The following is a 19,117-nucleotide window of genomic DNA, read 5'->3' on the forward strand; positions in this document are numbered from 1 at the left end:
TGTTATGTCGAATGCCATGTTGTGCGGCAGTGTTGAGGTGTGAGCTGGTTTGAATCTCACCATTAGTATAAAAGTAAATCCTTTCCTCGAAATGTCCGTCTCCCTGGGCACAGTTCCTATAACTGAGGTCTGGAGGAGGGGCATAGAGGGAGGAGCCAGTTCACACCCTTTGAAAAGTCTTAGAGTGCCCATGGCTCCTGCGGAACAGTCTATACCCCATGGTACTGAAGTGGACCCCAGCATCCTCTACGGACTAGGAGAAAAGGATTTACCGGTAGGTATTAAAATCCTGTTTTCTGCATTGTACAAACTGTGACGATGTGTGTGTGCATATAGCTGCTATGTGACCTCCATTTCGTGTATTTCACTCCGATTGCTATCCCTATATTCTATAACCTGATGGGGCTAAGTGTGTCAGGTGTTTCATAATATAGGCAGTTCACAGGATATACTCAGTGTGTATTTTTCTCTGTGATTTGTAGTCACCATATACCTCTTGAATTCCCTGTTTGTGCTAATAAACTGCACAGGGGGTTCTTGTCAAGTATTGTGCTGCTGATTTTGTACTGTGTTGCCTTGCATTGAACTTTTGATTATGTCAGCTACAAAGGGCAACGGAGCTGGGGCTAATCCCACATTGCGTGGTGTTGATGCTGCCGACACATTTGAGGATAACATAGCAGCTAAGGGTTCAGGTTCTGGGGGTTCCTTACCCCCCAGTGGGACTGTAGCAACGGGGGTGCAAAATGACCCACCTTGGGCTACTTTGTCCACCCTATTGAATACGCTGGTAACTAGACTAACGCCCCCTATGGGACCTCCTGTGCCGGTACAACTGCTTATGGTCCCCGCGGTTAACCTGCCATGGGCAGATCAACTGTCCAATCAGTTACAGCAATTGAACCAATCACTGACTGCTCAAAAGTCTAACCCTCGCCCACCTAAGACCAAGGGGTCCTCTAAGCGGGCAATTACTTCCTCACAATCCACCAACGTCCCAGACACCTCGTCTGATGAGGATGGCGTTTATACAGACCCCGCAGATTCTGATCCTGATGCTTCTGATGGGGAAGTTGTTTCGCAGGTGGATGTTCCTGACTTGTTAGAGGCTATCCGGCTCATTCTTCAGGTTGATTATGAACCTGAGCCTGATAATGCCCCTAAGAAACCAGACAGGTTTAAACGTCAGAAGGTGGTTAAACAAGTTTTACCTCACTCTGACCATTTAGTTGACCTACGTCAGGAGTCCTGGGAAAATCCAGGAAAGATGTTCACGCCTCACAAGAAGATGCTGTCTCGCTACCCCCTCGCTGCGGAGCTTTTTAAAAATTGGGAAACACCCCCGCCAGTGGATTTGCTGGTTGATCATGCTAGACAAGTATTGGAAGGTATTCTAAGAGATAGTATTCAGAAGTTCCTTGAAGTCAATAAGGTCATTAAAAGGAATCAACATGGGTTTATGAAGGACAGATCCTGTCAAACCAACTTACTTGGCTTTTACGAAACAGTAAGCGCAAACCTAGATCAGGGTAAAGAGGTGGATGTAATCTTTTTAGACTTTGCCAAAGCGTTCGATACTGTACCACACATGAGACTTCTCTACAAGCTACAAGAATCAGGGCTAGGAAGCACAATATGCACTTGGGTCAAAAACTGGTTAGATAATAGGGAGCAGCGCATTGTGGTTGATGGATCTTTTTCAACTTGGACTGAAGTACTAAGTGGTGTGCCGCAAGGCTCAGTATTAGGACCGCTATTGTTCAATATTTTCATTAACGACCTAACAGAAGGTCTAGAGAGCATGGTGTCAATTATGGCAGATGATACCAAATTGTGTAAAGTTCTAAATGCGGAGGGGGATGCTGAGTCGCTTCAGAATGACTTAGTTAAATTAGAAGCTTGGGCAGCGAAATGGAGATTGCGCTTCAATACAGACAAGTGTAAGGTAATGCACTGTGGTAACAAGAACAAAAATTACACCTACCTACTAAATGGGGTAAAATTAGGGGATTCTGTACTGGAAAAGGACTTGTGTCCTCATAGATAGCAAACTAAGCAGTAGTACCCAAAGTAGGACTGCAGCAAAGAAGGCTAATAAGATATTAGCATGTATAAAACTGGGAATTGATGCTAAGGACGAGAGTATTATACTCCCGTTATATAAATCACTTGTGAGGCCACACCTTGAATACGGTGTACAATTCTGGGCACCTTACTACAAAAAGGATATCCTGAAGCTAGAAAAGGTTCAAAGGCGGGCGACCAAACTAATTAAGGGTATGGAGACGCTGGAATACGAGGAAAGGCTTGCAAGACTAGGCATGTTTACACTGGAAAAGAGGAGATTAAGAGGGGACATGATCAACATATACAAATATATAAGGGGACAATATACAGATCTTGCGCGGGACCTGTTTTTGGTTAGATCAACACAGAGAACTCGTGGACACTCGCTCAGGTTAGAGGAGAGGAAATTTCACACAATACGGCGTAAAGGCTTTTTTTACGGTAAAGACGATACGTGTTTGGAATTCCCTGCCTGAGGGAGTTGTAATGGCCAACTCAGTCAACACCTTTAAGAATGGGTTAGATAAATTCCTAATGGATAAGGATATCCAGGGTTACGGGGCATAGTCACGCACTATGGTTATTATAAAAAAGAGGGGTTAATCGGAACGGCAGTCAGCAACTTCAGTCAAAATTTTATACAAAATAATCGTGCTTAGGAGACCACAAATAGGTTGAACTCGATGGACAATTGTCTTTTTTCAACCTTAGATACTATGTTACAATGCCTGTCATATATTGTTACAGCGTCCCATTACATTATTGAGGCGGCTTCTGATGCCGGTATTCTGGCGGCCAAGGCTTCTACTACGTCAATTTTGGCTCGCCGAATTCTTTGGTTTCGGTCCTGGTCTGTGGACATGGACTCTTAGAAAACCCTGGAGGTACTCCCCTTCAAAGGAGACATTCTTTTCGGAGAAGACCTCAACAAGATAGTGGCTGACTTAGCGTCTGCTAAAACAGCATGTCTTCCTAGTACTGCTTCTTCTGTGCCGAAGGCTAACAATACTTCCTTTCGCTCCTTTCGTCCTTCAGGGAAAGCAAAAGGTCAGGCGTACCCAAAACAGGTTCGCACTTCCAAACCAAATAAGCCCAAACCCAAATAGGCCTGGGCTGCCCGTCAGCCTGCTTCCAAAACTGACAAGCCTGCTGCATAACGGGGTGGGCCTCCCTCTGGGGGATACCAGAGTGGGGGGCCGACTTCTAGGGTTTACCCAGGAATGGTTGAAGACCACTTCCGATGCCTGGGTACGGGAAGTCGTCACTCGAGGTTACACCGTATTTTTAAAGAATCGTCCCCCTCATCGATTTTGCCTGACAGACATCCCTTCGGATCAGGTGAAGTCAAATACTCTTCGGTGGTACAGTCCCTCCTGGACACAGGAGTGGTAGTACAGGTGCTAGTTTCTGCAAGCCTACGGGTGGCTCATCAACTGGAAGAAATCCTTCCTGGTCCCTGCTCAGAGCATGGTGCACCTGGGGGCGTTGTTGGACACTCACAACTAGCGGTTGTTCTTGTCTCAGGAGAAAGTCCTGAACCTTCAGGACAGGATTCAATGCTTCCTATTTCGCCCGTAAGTGTCGATACATTCGGCAATGTAAGTGCTAGGTCTCATGGTGTCGGCTTTCGACATGGAGTACGCTCAATTCCATTCCCGCCCTCTGCAGAGGCTAATTCTTGCCAAGTGGGACGGCCTGCCTCACCGGATCAGGTCTCAAATGATCTCATTGTCTCCAGAGGTCCGTCTGTCACTGAGCTGGTGGCTTCAGGACCAACGATTGAGCAGTGGTCGTCCCTTCTGGATCTCCAACTGGGTCCTTCTGACGACTAACGCCAGTCTGAGGGTTTGGGACGCGGTGTTGGAGCAACACTCTCTTCAGGGTCGGTGGACCAAGGAGGAGTCTCTCCTCCCGATAAACATTCTGGAATTGAGGGCGGTGTTCAACTCTTTGAACTTGGCCCAGCATTTAATACAGAACAGACCTGTTCAAGTACAGTCGGACAACGCCACCACGGTGGCGTACATCAATCGTCAAGGCGGCACTCGAAGCCGCATGGCAATGAGGGAAGTATCGAGGATTTTTCAGTGGGCGGAACGCAATTTGCCAGCCATATCGGCAGTGTTCATTCCAGAGGTCCTAAACTGGGAAGCAGACTTTCTGAGTCGTCAGGACGTACACGCCGGAGAGTGGAGCCTCCATCCAGAAGTATTTCAACTCCTCGTGGACAAGTGGGGCCTTTCAGATGTGGACCTGATGGCATCTCGACACAATCACAAGGTTCCGGTCTTCGGAGCAAGGACAAAGGATCCTCAAGCAGCGTTCGTGGATGCACTGGTATTTCCATCGAACTTTCGGCTTCCAATACGTGTTTCCTCTGGTGTCACTCCTGCCCAGAGTAATAAGGAAGTTCAAGCAAGAAGGAGGAATCCTACTTCTGATCACTCCAGCGTGGCCCAGACGGCATTGGTTCTCAGACCTTCAGGGTCTCTCAATAGAGCATCCCCTTCTACTTCCGCAGCGCCCAGATCTCCTCGTTTAGGGCCCCTGTGTATATCAGGATTTAGCCCAATTGGCTCTGACGGCGTGGTTCTTGAAGCTTCCGTCTTAAGGGCCAAGGGATTTTCTGAGGCGGTCATTCAAACCATGTTGAAGGCCCGGAAACCGGCTTCTGCTCGGATTTATCATAGGATCTGGAATTCTTACTTTGCTTGATGCACATCTAACAATCATGACGCTTACAAGTTTAGTATGGCCAAACTTTTGGCCTTTCTGCAACAAGGCCTGGAATTGGGCCTTCGTCTGGCCTCCCTCAAGGTTCATATTTCTGCTTTGTTGGTTTGGTTTCAGAGAAAAGTTGCGACCTTACCTGATGTGCATACGTTCACTCAGGCTCCTCGGGACTTGACGGTGCTTTTGGAGGCGTTGCAAGGGTCTCCGTTTGAGCCTCTTGAATCTGCAGACCTTAAGTGGCTTTCTCTCAAGGTATTGTTTCTGCTGGCTATTGCCTCTGCTTTGCGAGTGTCGGATTTGGGTGCCTTGTCTTGTAGGTCACCATATCTGATTTTTCACTGTGATCGGGCGGTTCTTAGAACACGTCACGGGTATTACCCTAAGGTGGTGTCTTCTTTCCACCTTAATCAGGAGATTGTGGTTCCGGCCTTTGCCTCTCCTGATTTGTCTTCCAAAGAATGGTCTTTGGATGTGGTACGGGCTCTCCGTATCTACGTAAAGAGAACTGCATCCATCAGGAAGTCTGATTCTCTCTTTGTACTGTATGTGTGGTGTATGTGGCTACTAACGATTGTCGTCTCTTTTACCTGCTACTGCATTGGGCTGGTTAACAAAACTGTGGTCCTGTGCACGGAGGCAGGGTGATATAGGAGGCGGCGCTGTGCATCTTGGGAAGAAGGTCAAAGCTTAGAGCCTGTTGGTGCCTCGGATCAAGATCCTTCTCTACACCCCGATGTTAATCCTTGTGGAGCCCAGTGTACATCGCAGAAAGAGATTTAACAACGGTAAGCTCTTGCCATCAATCTCGTTATCAGAAATAACCTCAATAGGCAGTATTTATTGGAAAACTTTTATGAACCGGTATTTTTGTCATGATGAAACCATTTTTTGTAGCTGCTAATACATTTTTCTTTTCTACATTTCATTATCCAGTTTAGTATTATGAGGTGTGTGGGTATTGTTTTTGTGATGGTACTTTCATTAAACTATGGGGTTCTGTGCAAAGCCAGAAATATACTTTGCTTTTACTGTCAATTAAGTCCATATAGGGAATATACTGTAGGTAGTTATTAGCTTTTGAAGATTTTTTTCCGTTTTAAATTAGGATTGAACATAAACTACCCATTTTTTTCGCCCTATGGGGGTTATTCAGTTGTAGTCGGAACTGCCGTCTTGTCAGAAAGACGGCAGTTTCCGACTTTTTTAGTTCGGAAACTGTTAGGACCTATTCAATCCTCCTGCCGTTTTTACGAGAAGTCGGAAAACACGTGGATCGGCGGAATAGCTGCGGATCCACGTGTTTTGTTGGAAGTGCAGCCAAATCCAACCGGTTTTAGCCCAGTTTCCGACAATGTCAATCCGACTTAAAAAAAAAAGTTTGATTGGCATTGTCTGGAATGGCCAAATACTGAGATGTCGGATCCGACATGGAGTATACCCTTATGTGACATTAATACATTTTTGCATGTGTTACATAATTTATTGGTGAAGGGGCTTTTTTTTTTTTTTTTTCCCCCTCATTGATCAAGAGGACATATCTCAGGGCCATAATCCCTTATGACCCTTGGGGAGGCACTGTCGCTGCCCCATGTCACCTGCATGTGGCTTGCAGGGCATTTGGAAGAGTACACTGCAGCCAGTAGTGCTACTGCCTAGCCCAAGGGATGCTCTGGGCAGGAAGTCTGTGGAGCTGCCGCCCTGTTGCAGCATTACCAGATGTGGTCTAATTGATTTTTTTTCTATGTTATTTAAATGCAGTAATGCACTCACCCCAACAACATTATGTATAAAGTTGGGTTCTCTTGTGGCTTTTTTTTTTTTTTTTTGTGGTTGGGGGGTGGAGGGGGAGGGGGGAGAGTTTGTGCTGCTCAAAATGTTGTATGTAATAAGAGCTGTATAACAGAGCTGGGATTGTGTTGTGTGGTATGCTATTTGGAGATGTGCTGTGTAATTTGGCTGTCAGAAAGGCATGCAACATTGTGCTTAGCAGTTTACCCATTATGCTGTTTTAACTAAGGCTTGTTATATTTTAAACGGGTCTGGGACTCCAGGTCGACAACAAAAAGGTTGACACACCTTAGGTCGACACGGGCAAAAGGTCGACACGGGCAAAAGGTCGACACGGGCAAAAGGTCCACAGGAACAAGGTCGACATGGAAAAAGGTCGACATGAGTTTTTAAAAGTTTTTTTTGGTGTCGTTTTCTTCGTAGAGTGACCGGGAAACCCAAATAGTGCACCGCGTCCCCTCGCATGGTGCCTTCGCTCGGCACAGATTACCGTTCCAATCGTAGTCCACCTGGATCGTTAAGTATGAAAAAGTTCCAAAAAAAGAAAAAAATTGTGAAAAACTCATGTCGACCTTTTTCCATGTCGACCTTGTTCCTGTTGACCTGTTGACCATGTCGACCAATTGGCGTCGACCTAAGGTGTGTCGACCTTTTTGTTGTCGACCTGGATACCATTTTAAACTGGGACTGCTAACATAATTCCCATTTTGGTTTGACTTCTCTCAGATAGTGGCCATCTTTTTCCCCGACTGACTGAACTGTATCAAAAAGTTTTGTTTTGGTAACGTTCCCCTTGAAAGTGGCAGCATTTACCTTTGTCCTGTCAGACCTGAGCAGCACACAGAAATTAAACTCTAAAGTTGAAATCAGGTGGCGTAGTACTGCTATAGTGTGTACCTCATGATCTGCAGGTATTGGAACTCTCACTTCACTCTGTGATTAGACCATATCCAAATAGCCTCCTAAATATTGTTTCACGGGGCAAGCTACTCTTGTTAAGAGGCTAAGGGGCAGATGTATTAACCTGGAGAAGGCATAAGGAAGTGATCAACCAGTGATATGTGCAAGGTGATAAAGGCACCAGCCAATCAGCTCCAATATGTAAAGTAACAGTTAGGATCTGATTGGCTGGTGCCTTTATCACCTTGCACATATCACTGGTTTATCACTTCTTTATGCCTTCTCCAGGTTAATACATCTGCCCCTAAATCACTTATTCCTATGTTCTTTATAACTTTGCAAACCATTTTGGCCCCCTGCTTAGTTACTAAATGTGTATCTTTTGCACCTCAATTGCGACAAAAGTACAATGCACGATTACTTGGACACTTGTGTTGGACGCTGACTTAGGAAAAAGGTTGAAGACTGATACAAGTGAGCCACGCCATGCATCCTGCAGCGCAGTGTTATTATAATCTGCGACTTTATACCAACTTAATTTTTATTGTGACAAATACAAATTCTAAGCACCCAGTACATTGTAAATGTCTATGGATGCAGCACAGATGATAGATTAAGATATATAGTTATGAAAGCCTGAAAATCACTGCCTGGCGCAGAACATCTTAAGTTATGCCAAATTGCGCAAAAAGGATGTGTGACGAGGACACATTTTTATTTCACTTTCATCTTAGCGTTATGTTACATTACAAAATAGGCAATATTGGATATTTTATTTGGAATAAATTCCACCCACCTCTGTTTTAGTGTGCTTCAGGCAATCAGGAAGACAGTCTGTGACTGGGGTGCAGGATGTGAACCATTTAACGACCCTGCACTTAGAGGGGAGAAAGACCCCAAAACTGGTTTTGACATCAAAGTTCCAAGACGTGCAGTTGGACCATCCAGCACTCAGGTACTTCACACACACTTGTATTTTAGTACATAGGTTCCTTAGCAGAATTTAATTTGCGCATTACTGGAGAGATAAAGTAACGTGACACTAAAGTATTTATTTTGTCTTTGCTTTTGCCTAGTATATGAGAACATTAAAGTTAATTCCAGATTGTGTCTTTTACGCTACAGCAGCTGTGTAATCCCATATAAAGCTTAGGCTATCCGTGGTACAGTTCTGACACAGAGATTGTTGTTGACTTGTTCTTTAAAGCTGCACTGCCACCTAAAGTGGTGAACTTTTTCAATCAACACTCTGATGTGTGAGCAAGAAGAGTAATCAAAGCCACGTCCATTGCTCCTCTCACTCTCGCCCACGCCAAAACCTCACGCCGCCCTAGTTTTCAGCTATTGCTGTGAAACTAACCACAGATCCCTGAGAAAAATGGCTATATGGAGCAGCCCAGAGGGTGTTGGGATTAGTGCTCCAACTTTTATAGTAAATAACGTGTTATAAAATGATCCATTGTCGTCTTTACAAAAAGTCTTTTGTCCGTTCTGGAAAGCGTATTTGTGGACCATGACACCCTTAATAACCTATAAACTTCTAGATACTTTTGAGTTGTAGCCCTTTGTTGCATGTGTTAATGGACATGCATGTTCTTAATTCTTAGCTGTCATGAAATTGCACTTAATTGTATAATTATTGTTTGATATTTTTTTCAAATTGCTATTAATGTTGGCTATTTGTATGTTTTTTCTTTTTAATTTAACTTAAAATGATGGAGGGAAACGGGAATGAAGTGATTTCAGCTGCTTCAGTTAATGCAAGAATGACCAGGTTAATCTTACCAGTGATCCAATCGATTACCACCAATGTTTTCTTCTCTTTTTGTTTGTCTTCTATGCTTTGCTTTTGATGGCTGGAAGTGATGTGCAGCTCTCTGGGCATAATTCTGCAATCTTCTGTGTGTTGCTTACCTGCTAACGACTCATGCGCTCTATTTTATTCTGGTAACTATACTAAGCAAACGGCAAATTCAGAAAATTTGCTGCTGCATGCATTTTGCTTTCTCGCACAAACGTATCTAATCTGTCATAGCTAGTTGTGTCATCTTACTTTCTGTAGCATAGAAGCGGTTACAGTAGATCCCAAATAACATTTCTCTTAATTATGTTTAAAATAATTCCTATCAAAATTACATATAGCTATTTCCTTAGAACTGTGTTCTCCCCTCACCAGAGCTGAGTTCTCTCAGGTCTTTCGGCTCCCAAACAGCTAGAAACTCTGTGAGGTGGCTGTGTGGACCAATAAGAAGTCTGTCATGGGGATTGTAGCTTTCTATTGGTCTTCTTACTCACAACTCCCCTCTGCTGTAATTTTAAAATTAGCATATATGATTTGTGGGGTCCAGTAGTAGAGGAAATGAGGAGCCCTGAGAAACCTGCTTCATCAAACTGTACTGTAGCTATGCGAAGGGGAAGCAGTAGCTCAGTGACCATTTAATCAAGTAACTAAACCGGTGAGCCTTCTCCCAGAGCACTCATTAGAACTTTCACAAAGTTTCAACACAAGGCCAGTTTTGAAGTTTGTTCTAAAGAATAAATAAGTGCAAGTCATTCTAGACACCGTTTGGTTTCCCTAACACACTAATCTAATGTCCTTTCTGCTTTCCTCCTTCTACCACTTTCCCCGTGTTCTTGGCCTATTTTCCCCCTCCGTCGGTTTTCAGCTCTTCATGGTGCGTACAATGGCAGAGTCCCTGAGCTCTGCAGAGCTGTTCAAACAGCTCAAGTCTTTGGGGATGGAAAAGTTGTTGCTTGTGATTAAAAAGTTTCTGAGGCAGTCCTACACCTATCCAACTCTTTTAAACTTTGGTGGTAAGCCGATATCTACTTTTACACTGTATAAAGTAAAATGTTTGTGTACCTGTGTACATTTCAGTTCCGCACTTACTGAACAGAGAAGTGCTCGACATTTATACAGGTTATATTTTTATGGCCGTTATTAATAAAGGACAATCTGCCTGGACACCTTCTCCTGTCCTGGGCGTCATATGAAGAAAAGTTGCATATGTGCTTCTTGAAATTGTAACCATTATCAACACAAGTAGGGAAATGCAGTTTATAACCAAGGTCTGATGCCTCTCTTGTTAGTGGTGTCACTGGTTCAACTGCATTCTCGTGAATATTTGTTCACCCCCTAACGTGTGTAGTTAGTGGGTACATTTTAACAGTACTAGATTAAGTATATGCCCCCACTATATGTGGTCTCTCCTCAAGTACATCATTACCAGGTGTGACATTTGCGGGTCACCGTAATAGACGGTGAAGGTTAAATGAAAAGAATATCTCAAATGACACTGGGCCTAATTATGATTTGGAAGTAAAGCAAAAAAGCAAGTAACTTTTTGGAACAAGCTATGTTGCAATGCAAGGGGGGCAAATACATTTATATTTTTTCTATGCAGGGTAAATACTGGCTGCTTTTGGATGTAGACCACTAACGTAAGCTTTACTTTTACAGTGCAATTTAGATTTCAGTTTGCACACACCCCAACCAAAATCTAAATGTTTCTGCACATGCTACATCTGCCCCACCTGCAGTGTAATATGGTTTTGTATAGGTTTTTTTTGCTTTACTTAAAAATCCGAATCGGGCCCACTGTGTTTTTCTTTTACTGTACTGTTTGTTTTTCTTTTATTGTATTTTTCCATCTGTGAATGCCTTTCCTTTTAAATGACACAGCTGTACATGGTGAGAACCATGCTAGAGTCACTCATTGCTGAAAAAAGTGGTTCCAAGAAAACGCTGAGAAGTAGCCTAGAGGGTCCCACCATTTTGGACATAGAAAAATTTCACCGTGAATCATTCTTCTACACTCACTTGCTTAATTTCAGTGGTAAGATTATGGTGTGAACGGTGTGCTGCTGGTATGTCCTCACAACACCTTTTTAACTCCAAGGCCAGACGTTTGCTTACTGTCACTTGTGCCAATTAGTCCTCCTAACCGTTTTTGGCCAGACCCGGGTTCCATTTCCTGCTGCACGAAGTCGTTTGTTCTGTACTGTCCCTTCCTGCTGCCATAGCTCTGCATGGTTCCTCTACATCTCATGAACTACATAGAAATAACCAAGCCATTCTGTGCTGATGACTGAATATTTTAATATATGATTATTATTATGAAAAAATGTGCTTCCTCCTGCTCCTATGCCACCCTATACATGGCCTGTGTGGTCTTTCCACTAATCCAAGCTGAATTTGTTAACTTTACTCATCAACATTAGATAGATGCGCATTGCATTTAACCACATGGTAAAACTGGAAACAAATGCAATTGAGGAGGGGGGGGGGGGGGGGGGAGAGGGAGAGGGCGAGGGCGAGGGCATCAGCCAACCGGATTATGCAGTCCCTTTTCCAAATTGCCTGTCTGCTCTGCAGGTGACTTTCCTTAACTTATCTATAATTTACGTATTTCTGCACAGATTGCTGATTTGAAGCAGGGACTGATCAAATGTCTAAACAAGAGAATACAATGCAATACAATGCACTCAGCATAAAGTCCTTCTTTTGGAGCAATGTAATCCTTTTTCTCCTTTTTTCCTGAGAAGAAATTAAACTAAATTTAATGTCTTATTTGATATTGAAGCCCAAAAGATCCAGATGTGTTTGTGTATGGGTCTTTTACAGTCTGTATACACAGACTAGTTCTGCTTATCCAAACCTTTTGTTTTCTACTTGCCTACTTAGTGGTGACGCTACCATGTAGTGCCAACTTGGTGAATGCTTGTGGTGTAGTGTACATGTCATTTCAAATTCTGCACAACTTGACTTGTATGTGAAACACAACATTGATTTCAGACAAAATATTAAGATAAGTGCATAAAAATTGCAAATGGTATTTCTGTTTTGTCCAAAAATATTGATATTTGCTATACCTTTCTAAATAAATCTTTTACATAGATGGCACCAATTTGTTACAGTATGTGAACGTTCAACTTTTTTCAGTTAAGATATTGTGATATCTACATATGAACATTATTCGAGTATTATCTTTGTTGTAGTCACAAGTTAGAGCCCCTGCAACATAGTGTTTTAAATCAAAGTATTTGGATTCACTGAAGGTGTTCGCAGCCGATATACAGTTAAGTCGTTTTATTGGGTTAGCGGGCCCTGTCTCTAACTATAAAAGGCAGTTTGCAGACCGTGGTCTTGCTGCACATTCCTGGCTATGACATCAGTTCAGGGGGCTCTTTGCTGTGTGTGTAACAGAGTGTAAACAGTAACACCAGGCACAGGCTCTGTACACTGGCAGTACAAATATTTCAGACACCCCCCTATGTTCAATGTTGTGTATTCACGCAGTATCACAATAGTGCTGCTTATGAGAGCTGTTCTATATAATGACCCTAGTACAAATCCTATGAGCCAGACACCCTTAACCCCGAAAATGGCACTTCTACTACACAACGCAATGTATTTAATGTACTTCCTTATGAATTTATTACTCTATCTCCCAAATATCGTCTAAATATTTTTGCTGCATCGATGTTATGCTATCTCTAGATGTCTTATCCATGTACATTAATACCTTAGTAACAAATTACCATTGTCTTATGTTGCTCAGTGCTCTGTGTTAAGCCCCCCACCAGTGTCTCATCACATTATAGTAGGAGTGTTTGAGTGATTGTTTAATGTCATGTTTGCTTCCTTTTCAAGAGACCTTACAGCATTGTTGTGACTTGTCCCAGCTGTGGTTCAGAGAGTTTTTTTTGGAACTGACCATGGGCCGCAGAATTCAGTTTCCCATTGAGATGTCTATGCCTTGGATTTTGACTGACCACATCCTAGAGACTAAGGAGGCATCAATGATGGAGTAAGGCCTGCTTATGTTCTACATGCTGTACTGTCACTTTCTGCAGCTGGGTTCATGCAAATGTCATATAATACAATATTGTACATAAATAGAATGTTTGTATATGGTAAGTGTAATCTTTAGAATTTACAGAATAATGAAAGTACTGTATGAGGCTTAGACTTATAGTAGTTAAGATAATATTTAAGATTTGAATTTATGGTAGATAATATGCAGTGGGACAAGGGGCTTTGACTGGATGCTTTAAATATGCTTCTTACCATGGTTAGATTTAGACATAAGCTTTGAGTCTCAGGCACATTACTAATACATATTACAAAGAAACCAAAAATGGTAAGCGAAGTCCAAATTTATAAAGAAGCCATAAATTGATACCGGTAATTAATTCTGTTGATTGGTATGAATATAAATATATTTCTGCAGCAGGGTACACTGGTATTCCACAGGGAATAACATTGGGGTGTAGAGTTGGAGCTAAAAACTTTGACTGTTCCCAGGATGCACTGCCTCCTCTATATAACCCCTCCTCCGTGCACAAGAGCTCAGTTTTTTTTTTTTAAATAGAGTTTATTTATTCAAAAAAGGATCACCAATACAGACATATCAGTAGACATGGGAAATTGAATAATTCAGTACAAGCAATGCAGCAGTTTATAGCATACGTGATCTCGAAAAACAAGGTACATTACTTCACATGTACAATTTTTCCCATACTATCACTAAGCTCACGGTGCAAAGAAAATCTAATGTCTGTAAACAGGTCATAACTCGCATATTAAACATTTTTAATTTTCTCCCCAGTTATTTGCCAATTACAACTCCAACTAGTAGGCCATAACATAGCCTACAGAAATTTCTAGAACATGAAAAAAAAAAAAAAAAGGGAGAGAGAAAGAAAAAAAGGAAAAAAACATCAGGGAGCAGTATTACAATACAATAGGTGAGGTATATGAAGTAATGATTAATATCACGACCTGGCCTTGTATGAGCCCAGGGCCCACACCGCCCCCGGGGCGCAGTACTCTCATAGCGCAAGAGCAGGGGAGGAGTATACAGAAGTAGTCCAAGGGGACCATATTTTCTCGTATTTGGAAATGGCGTTTTTTTTCATGTATACATAGCGGTCTTTAAGAAGAGTGTCATTAACCAGAGCCTTAAAGGCTGATACAGAAGGGCAACGCGGGGCCATCCATGACCGCGCAATGCACACTTTGGCCAGGGCACAAATACTACGAGCATAAAGGCGCTCCCACTTGGACCCCGAAGCAGGATCCCCCATTCCCAGTACACAGAATCTTGAGGTCAACATACTCCCAGGCATCCCCGTGTGCTCCAGAATCGACCTGACCCCAGACCAGAACACCTGAATGGACGGGCACTCCCACATAAGGTGCCAAAAGGATCCCCCATCGGCCCCGCATTTAGGGCAAACAGCTGTAGTGCCAGCCCCAAACCTGGCTAACCGAGCCGGTGTCATATAGGATCTGTGCAAAATGAAGAGCTATATTTGTTGAAATCGGAGTGACTTAGTCACCACACCCGGGTACTCCAGGGCAAGCTCCCAGTCCTCCTCACCTATGGGGCCCAGGTCGCCCTCCCAGCGCTCACTAAGTCCCGAGAGAGGGTCTGCATGAAATGTCCCCAATAGGTACGAGTACGTAAAGGAAATCACCCTAACCCGTCTCAGGGAGCTTAAAAGGGTCTTTATGGGGAAATGAAGGAGCGCCAGGGGTGAGTCCCGAAATTGTGATTGTAAGGCGTGTCGGAGTTGTAGGAATCCTAAAAAAGTAAGAATTAGGTAGACCAAATTCCTCCTGCAACTGCTGAAACTATTTCAGCGTACCATCCCTGTACAATTGGGATATGGAGACAATGGAGTATGGAGCCCATACCACCCCGCCCTCAAGAGCCCCCAACTCGGGTAGTGAAGTAGAGTGCCAGAGGGGAGTATCCGGGTCCAAGCCATCAAACCCAAGCAGATTTCTCAAAGCGAGCCAGATCTTCATGGCCTGGAAGACAATAGGGGGAGAGTACCGAGAAACCCTTCCACTCAGCAAAACCTGCACCGGAGAGAGACCCGGGTAGTAGCACTGGAGAAATGCCCATTGTAAAGTGCCGGCATTCCCGCCCTGTATCCAGGTGCTAAGGTGTGATAACTGAGACGCAAAGTAGTACAGTTGAAAGTTGGGCAAGGCTAAACCTCCATCCGCTTTCAGCCTAGGGAGAGTATTCAGCTTTATCCTAGGCCTTTTGTTGGCCCAGATTAAGGATGATAATATACCATTCAGTTTCCTAAAAAAGGACGGAAAGATATATACCGGGGATTGTAAGACAATATATAATAGTTTGGGTAGAATTATCATTTTAATTAGACTAACCCTGCCAGTCACCGTCAACGGAAGCTTGCACCAAGCTCTCGACTTGCATATAATCAGTTGAGTCAATGGGTCTAAATTCAGGGGTATAAAATCAGAAGGGTTATTCGTGATTTGAATTCCAAGATATTTAAACTGATCCGTCCAGCATAGCGGCAAGGAGAGCTTCGGGACCTGGGGAGGAGAACCAATGACGGGCATAATAAATGACTTGGGCCAGTTGATACGGGGACCAGAAAAGCCGCCGAATTCCTCAATGACCTGCAGCAATATAGGCATATCAACAGCATAATCATGTAGGAATAACAGTAGGTCATCCGCATAAAGGGCTATTTTGTCTACACAAGGACCCGTGGCGATTCCCCCAATGTCCGGGTGTGTCCTAATCAGGCAGGCCAAAGGCTCTATGGCTATAGCAAATAGGGCAGGAGAGAGGGGGCACCCCTGTCTAGTACCCCGAGACAGGGTAAAGGAGAGCGAAATATAACCATTTACCAAGATCCTGGCACAAGGATTTTGATATAGCAGTCTGATCCATTGTATGAAGTTAGATCCAAAGCCCATGCATTTCATGACTCCCCACAGGTAGGACTATTCAACGGTATCGAACGCCTTAGCCGCGTCCAAAGAGACCACGACCGAGTCCGAGGGGAAGGTATGTGGAGCTTGCAGAATAGTATACAGCCTGCGCAAGTTAATGGACGTGGACATACCCGGCATAAAGCCGGATTGATCCTGATGTATTATGGACTTAATAACCGAGTTGAGCCGAACTGCCAAAATTTTTGCCAGGATCTTAGCATCAGTAGGAATGAGGGAGATTGGCCTATAGGACTTCAAGAGTCTGGGGTTCTTGCCGGGCTTCGTCAGTACTATAATAACAGCCTCGGACATTGAGGGAGGAAGTTGGTTAGTAGCAAACGTGTCCGTAAACATAGTAAGCAACTGCCGCGTACACCTCCTCCAAAGTCAAAGGCGCCTCCAGAAAATTGCAAGCCTCAGGGGAGAGTCTGAAGAGGGGTACACTATTCAAATATATGTCCAAGTCTGCCGAAGAGCACGTCAGTCGAGACTCATACAGATCCCTGAAGTATGAAAGGAACAATTGCGCAATATCTGGGGTGTTGTCTGCAATGGAGCCATCAGGACCAGACATCTGCGCAACCGTAGACCCAGGCCGGTCGTGATGTACCAAATGGGCCAACAAGCTTCCCGGTCTATCCGCCTGCATGTACAAATTAGTGGCCCGAAACAAAAGGGAGCGCGCGTTTTTATCTGAGAGATGAGCCAGCCATGCCGCCTGAGCCGTCAGCCATTGCGTCTTAAGTGCAGAGGTGCCCTCTGCCAGATAACTGATCTCGAGGTCCCTAAACTCTGATTCAAGTGTCCTCTCCTTCTCCCTACATGACAATTTATGTGCAGCAATTTTACCTATCAGTGTACCACGTAGAAAGGCTTTAAATGAGTCCCATATGACAGGAGCCGGGGCCGAGCCCACATTATCCGCAAAAAAACCCTCCCACTGTGTTGTCAAGTCCGAGCAGTCACCCAACTGAGCTAACCAGGATGGATGTAACTTCCAATACGACTGTCCCCTCTGGCACTCCACCTCCAAAGATAACAGCAAGGGCGAATGGTCGGACACCCCCCTCGCCTCGTAGTGAACATCTAAGATTCTGGGCAGGAGCTCAGGGGAGACCAGGGCCAGGTCGATTCTGGAGAATGAGCCATGTGTGCCGGAGAAGCACGAGAACTGTCTAAGTGCAGGATGCCGTACCCTCCAAGCGTCCACCCACTGCATATTTACCGTAATCAATTCAAACTGGACAGTTTTTTATCATGACTGACACCCCTCGGGAAAAGGAGGAATATGAGGAATGATACGCCCATCCCACCCAAGGTCTGCGGAGCGACAGCAGTCTATTTCCCTCTAAATGAGTCTCACTCAGACAGACAATGTCCGGGTCATATTTCTTAATCATTTTAAGTACCAGGGATCGCTTTACTTTATTGTTGATACCCCGGACATTCCACGCCAAAATTTTTAAGGCAGGCATGGCGTCTGTATGGCCATTTGGGACACATCACATATGTACCTCGCAAGGTGGAAAAGGGACCCAAGAGCTCAGTTTTAAAGTTGGTGTAGGTCACTAACAGAGGGGGCTGCCTTAGGCAGCCCTGAAGACTTTGAAGAAATGAAGAGAGCTTTCACTATGCTACTGAGCCGCAGCACTTCTATGTCTGGGAGACATGCCGTGCTGCAGCTCCATCACCTCCCCTTTGCTGCGCTGTTTACTCCCGCGGCCTGGTTCCCGGGTACTTACAGCGGAGACGCACTGGTATTTTGGCACACCGCCACTGCTCATCTCCAGGAATGCGTGGCTGCAGGACTTGGGGAGGAGGTAGGAGGGTCCCCCAGGGGGGCCCGGCGGGTTGAAATCTCGATTCGAGCGCAGCCCATGGGAGGCGGACTGCGTGGCTGGCGTGGACATTGTACTGCTCAGAGACCCCACTATATCCACCAGGGCAGTAAACGGAGCACAGGCATTTCTTTTAATTTATTTTAGGCTCCTTAAGTTACCGGTGGTGAAGTCCAGCATTGTGGGGATAGAGCGCTGCCTGTAGCCCCTCCCCCCAGCTCCGGGCGCCATCTACTGCAGATGTTCCCGCCCTGGAGCTGCTTTCATTTTCCCTCACTCCCTGCTGAGACCTGGCGCCATTTTATCTGAAGGATTGCTGGATGCTGTCTCCTCTGTATAGCCGCCTGTTCCTGCGCCGTGCTTATACAGGACACTTGAGTATTCTACCTGTCCTTTGACTGTGTTAGTTAAGAAATAAGTGTATTACTGACAATGCTGTGCATTGTTATATCTCTCTGCATATACATATCTGCTATTGTATGTAATTTGCCTGTCCAGTGCAGTATTATTGTTATGTACGTGACTGTGTGTGCTCTCCTTTTCAAGTGTATTACACCCTTGCTATTGCTATATTCTGAACCCTGTGAGGATAAGTGCATCAGAGTCCACATTTAATTGTCTATAAATATACATATATAGTGCTACACAATCTATACATATCAGTGTATTTCTCTAACGTCCTAGTGGATGCTGGGAACTCCGTAAGGACCATGGGGAATAGCGGGCTCCGAAGGAGGCTGGGCACTCTAGAAAGATCTTAGACTACCTGGTGTGCACTGGCTCCTCCCACTATGACCCTCCTCCAAGCCTCAGTTAGATTTCGTGCCCGGCCGAGGTTGGATGCACACTAGGGGCTCTCCTGAGCTCTTAGAAAGTTATAGTCTTAGAATTTGTTATTTTCAGTGAGACCTGCTGGCAACAGGCTCACTGCAGCGAGGGACTAAGGGGAGAAGAAGCGAACTCGCCTGCTTGCAGCCGGATTGGGCTTCTTAGGCTACTGGACACCATTAGCTCCAGAGGGATC

The 19,117-nt window shown here is 44.5% G+C and overlaps 1 protein-coding gene across 6 annotated transcripts in view; it reads left to right on the forward strand.

Moving 5' to 3' along the window:
- The window catches only part of CYFIP1 (cytoplasmic FMR1 interacting protein 1), a 414,017-nt gene that overhangs the window by 191,794 nt on the left and 203,106 nt on the right, over nucleotides 1–19,117 (forward strand). For 5 of the 6 annotated variants that reach the window (XM_063953279.1, XM_063953277.1, XM_063953278.1 and 2 more), the window contains exons 15-17: nucleotides 8,296–8,443; nucleotides 11,171–11,324; nucleotides 13,142–13,298. In XM_063953279.1, the coding sequence (XP_063809349.1) occupies nucleotides 8,296–8,443; nucleotides 11,171–11,324; nucleotides 13,142–13,298 (459 nt within the window). Of the gene's footprint in view, nucleotides 1–8,295; nucleotides 8,444–10,154; nucleotides 10,303–11,170; nucleotides 11,325–13,141; nucleotides 13,299–19,117 lie in introns of all 6 variants that reach the window. The other variant, XM_063953276.1, reaches the window with a different exon arrangement.

This window comes from Pseudophryne corroboree, chromosome 2 (genome assembly GCF_028390025.1).
Source record: "Pseudophryne corroboree isolate aPseCor3 chromosome 2, aPseCor3.hap2, whole genome shotgun sequence".
Lineage (NCBI taxonomy): Eukaryota > Metazoa > Chordata > Amphibia > Anura > Myobatrachidae > Pseudophryne > Pseudophryne corroboree.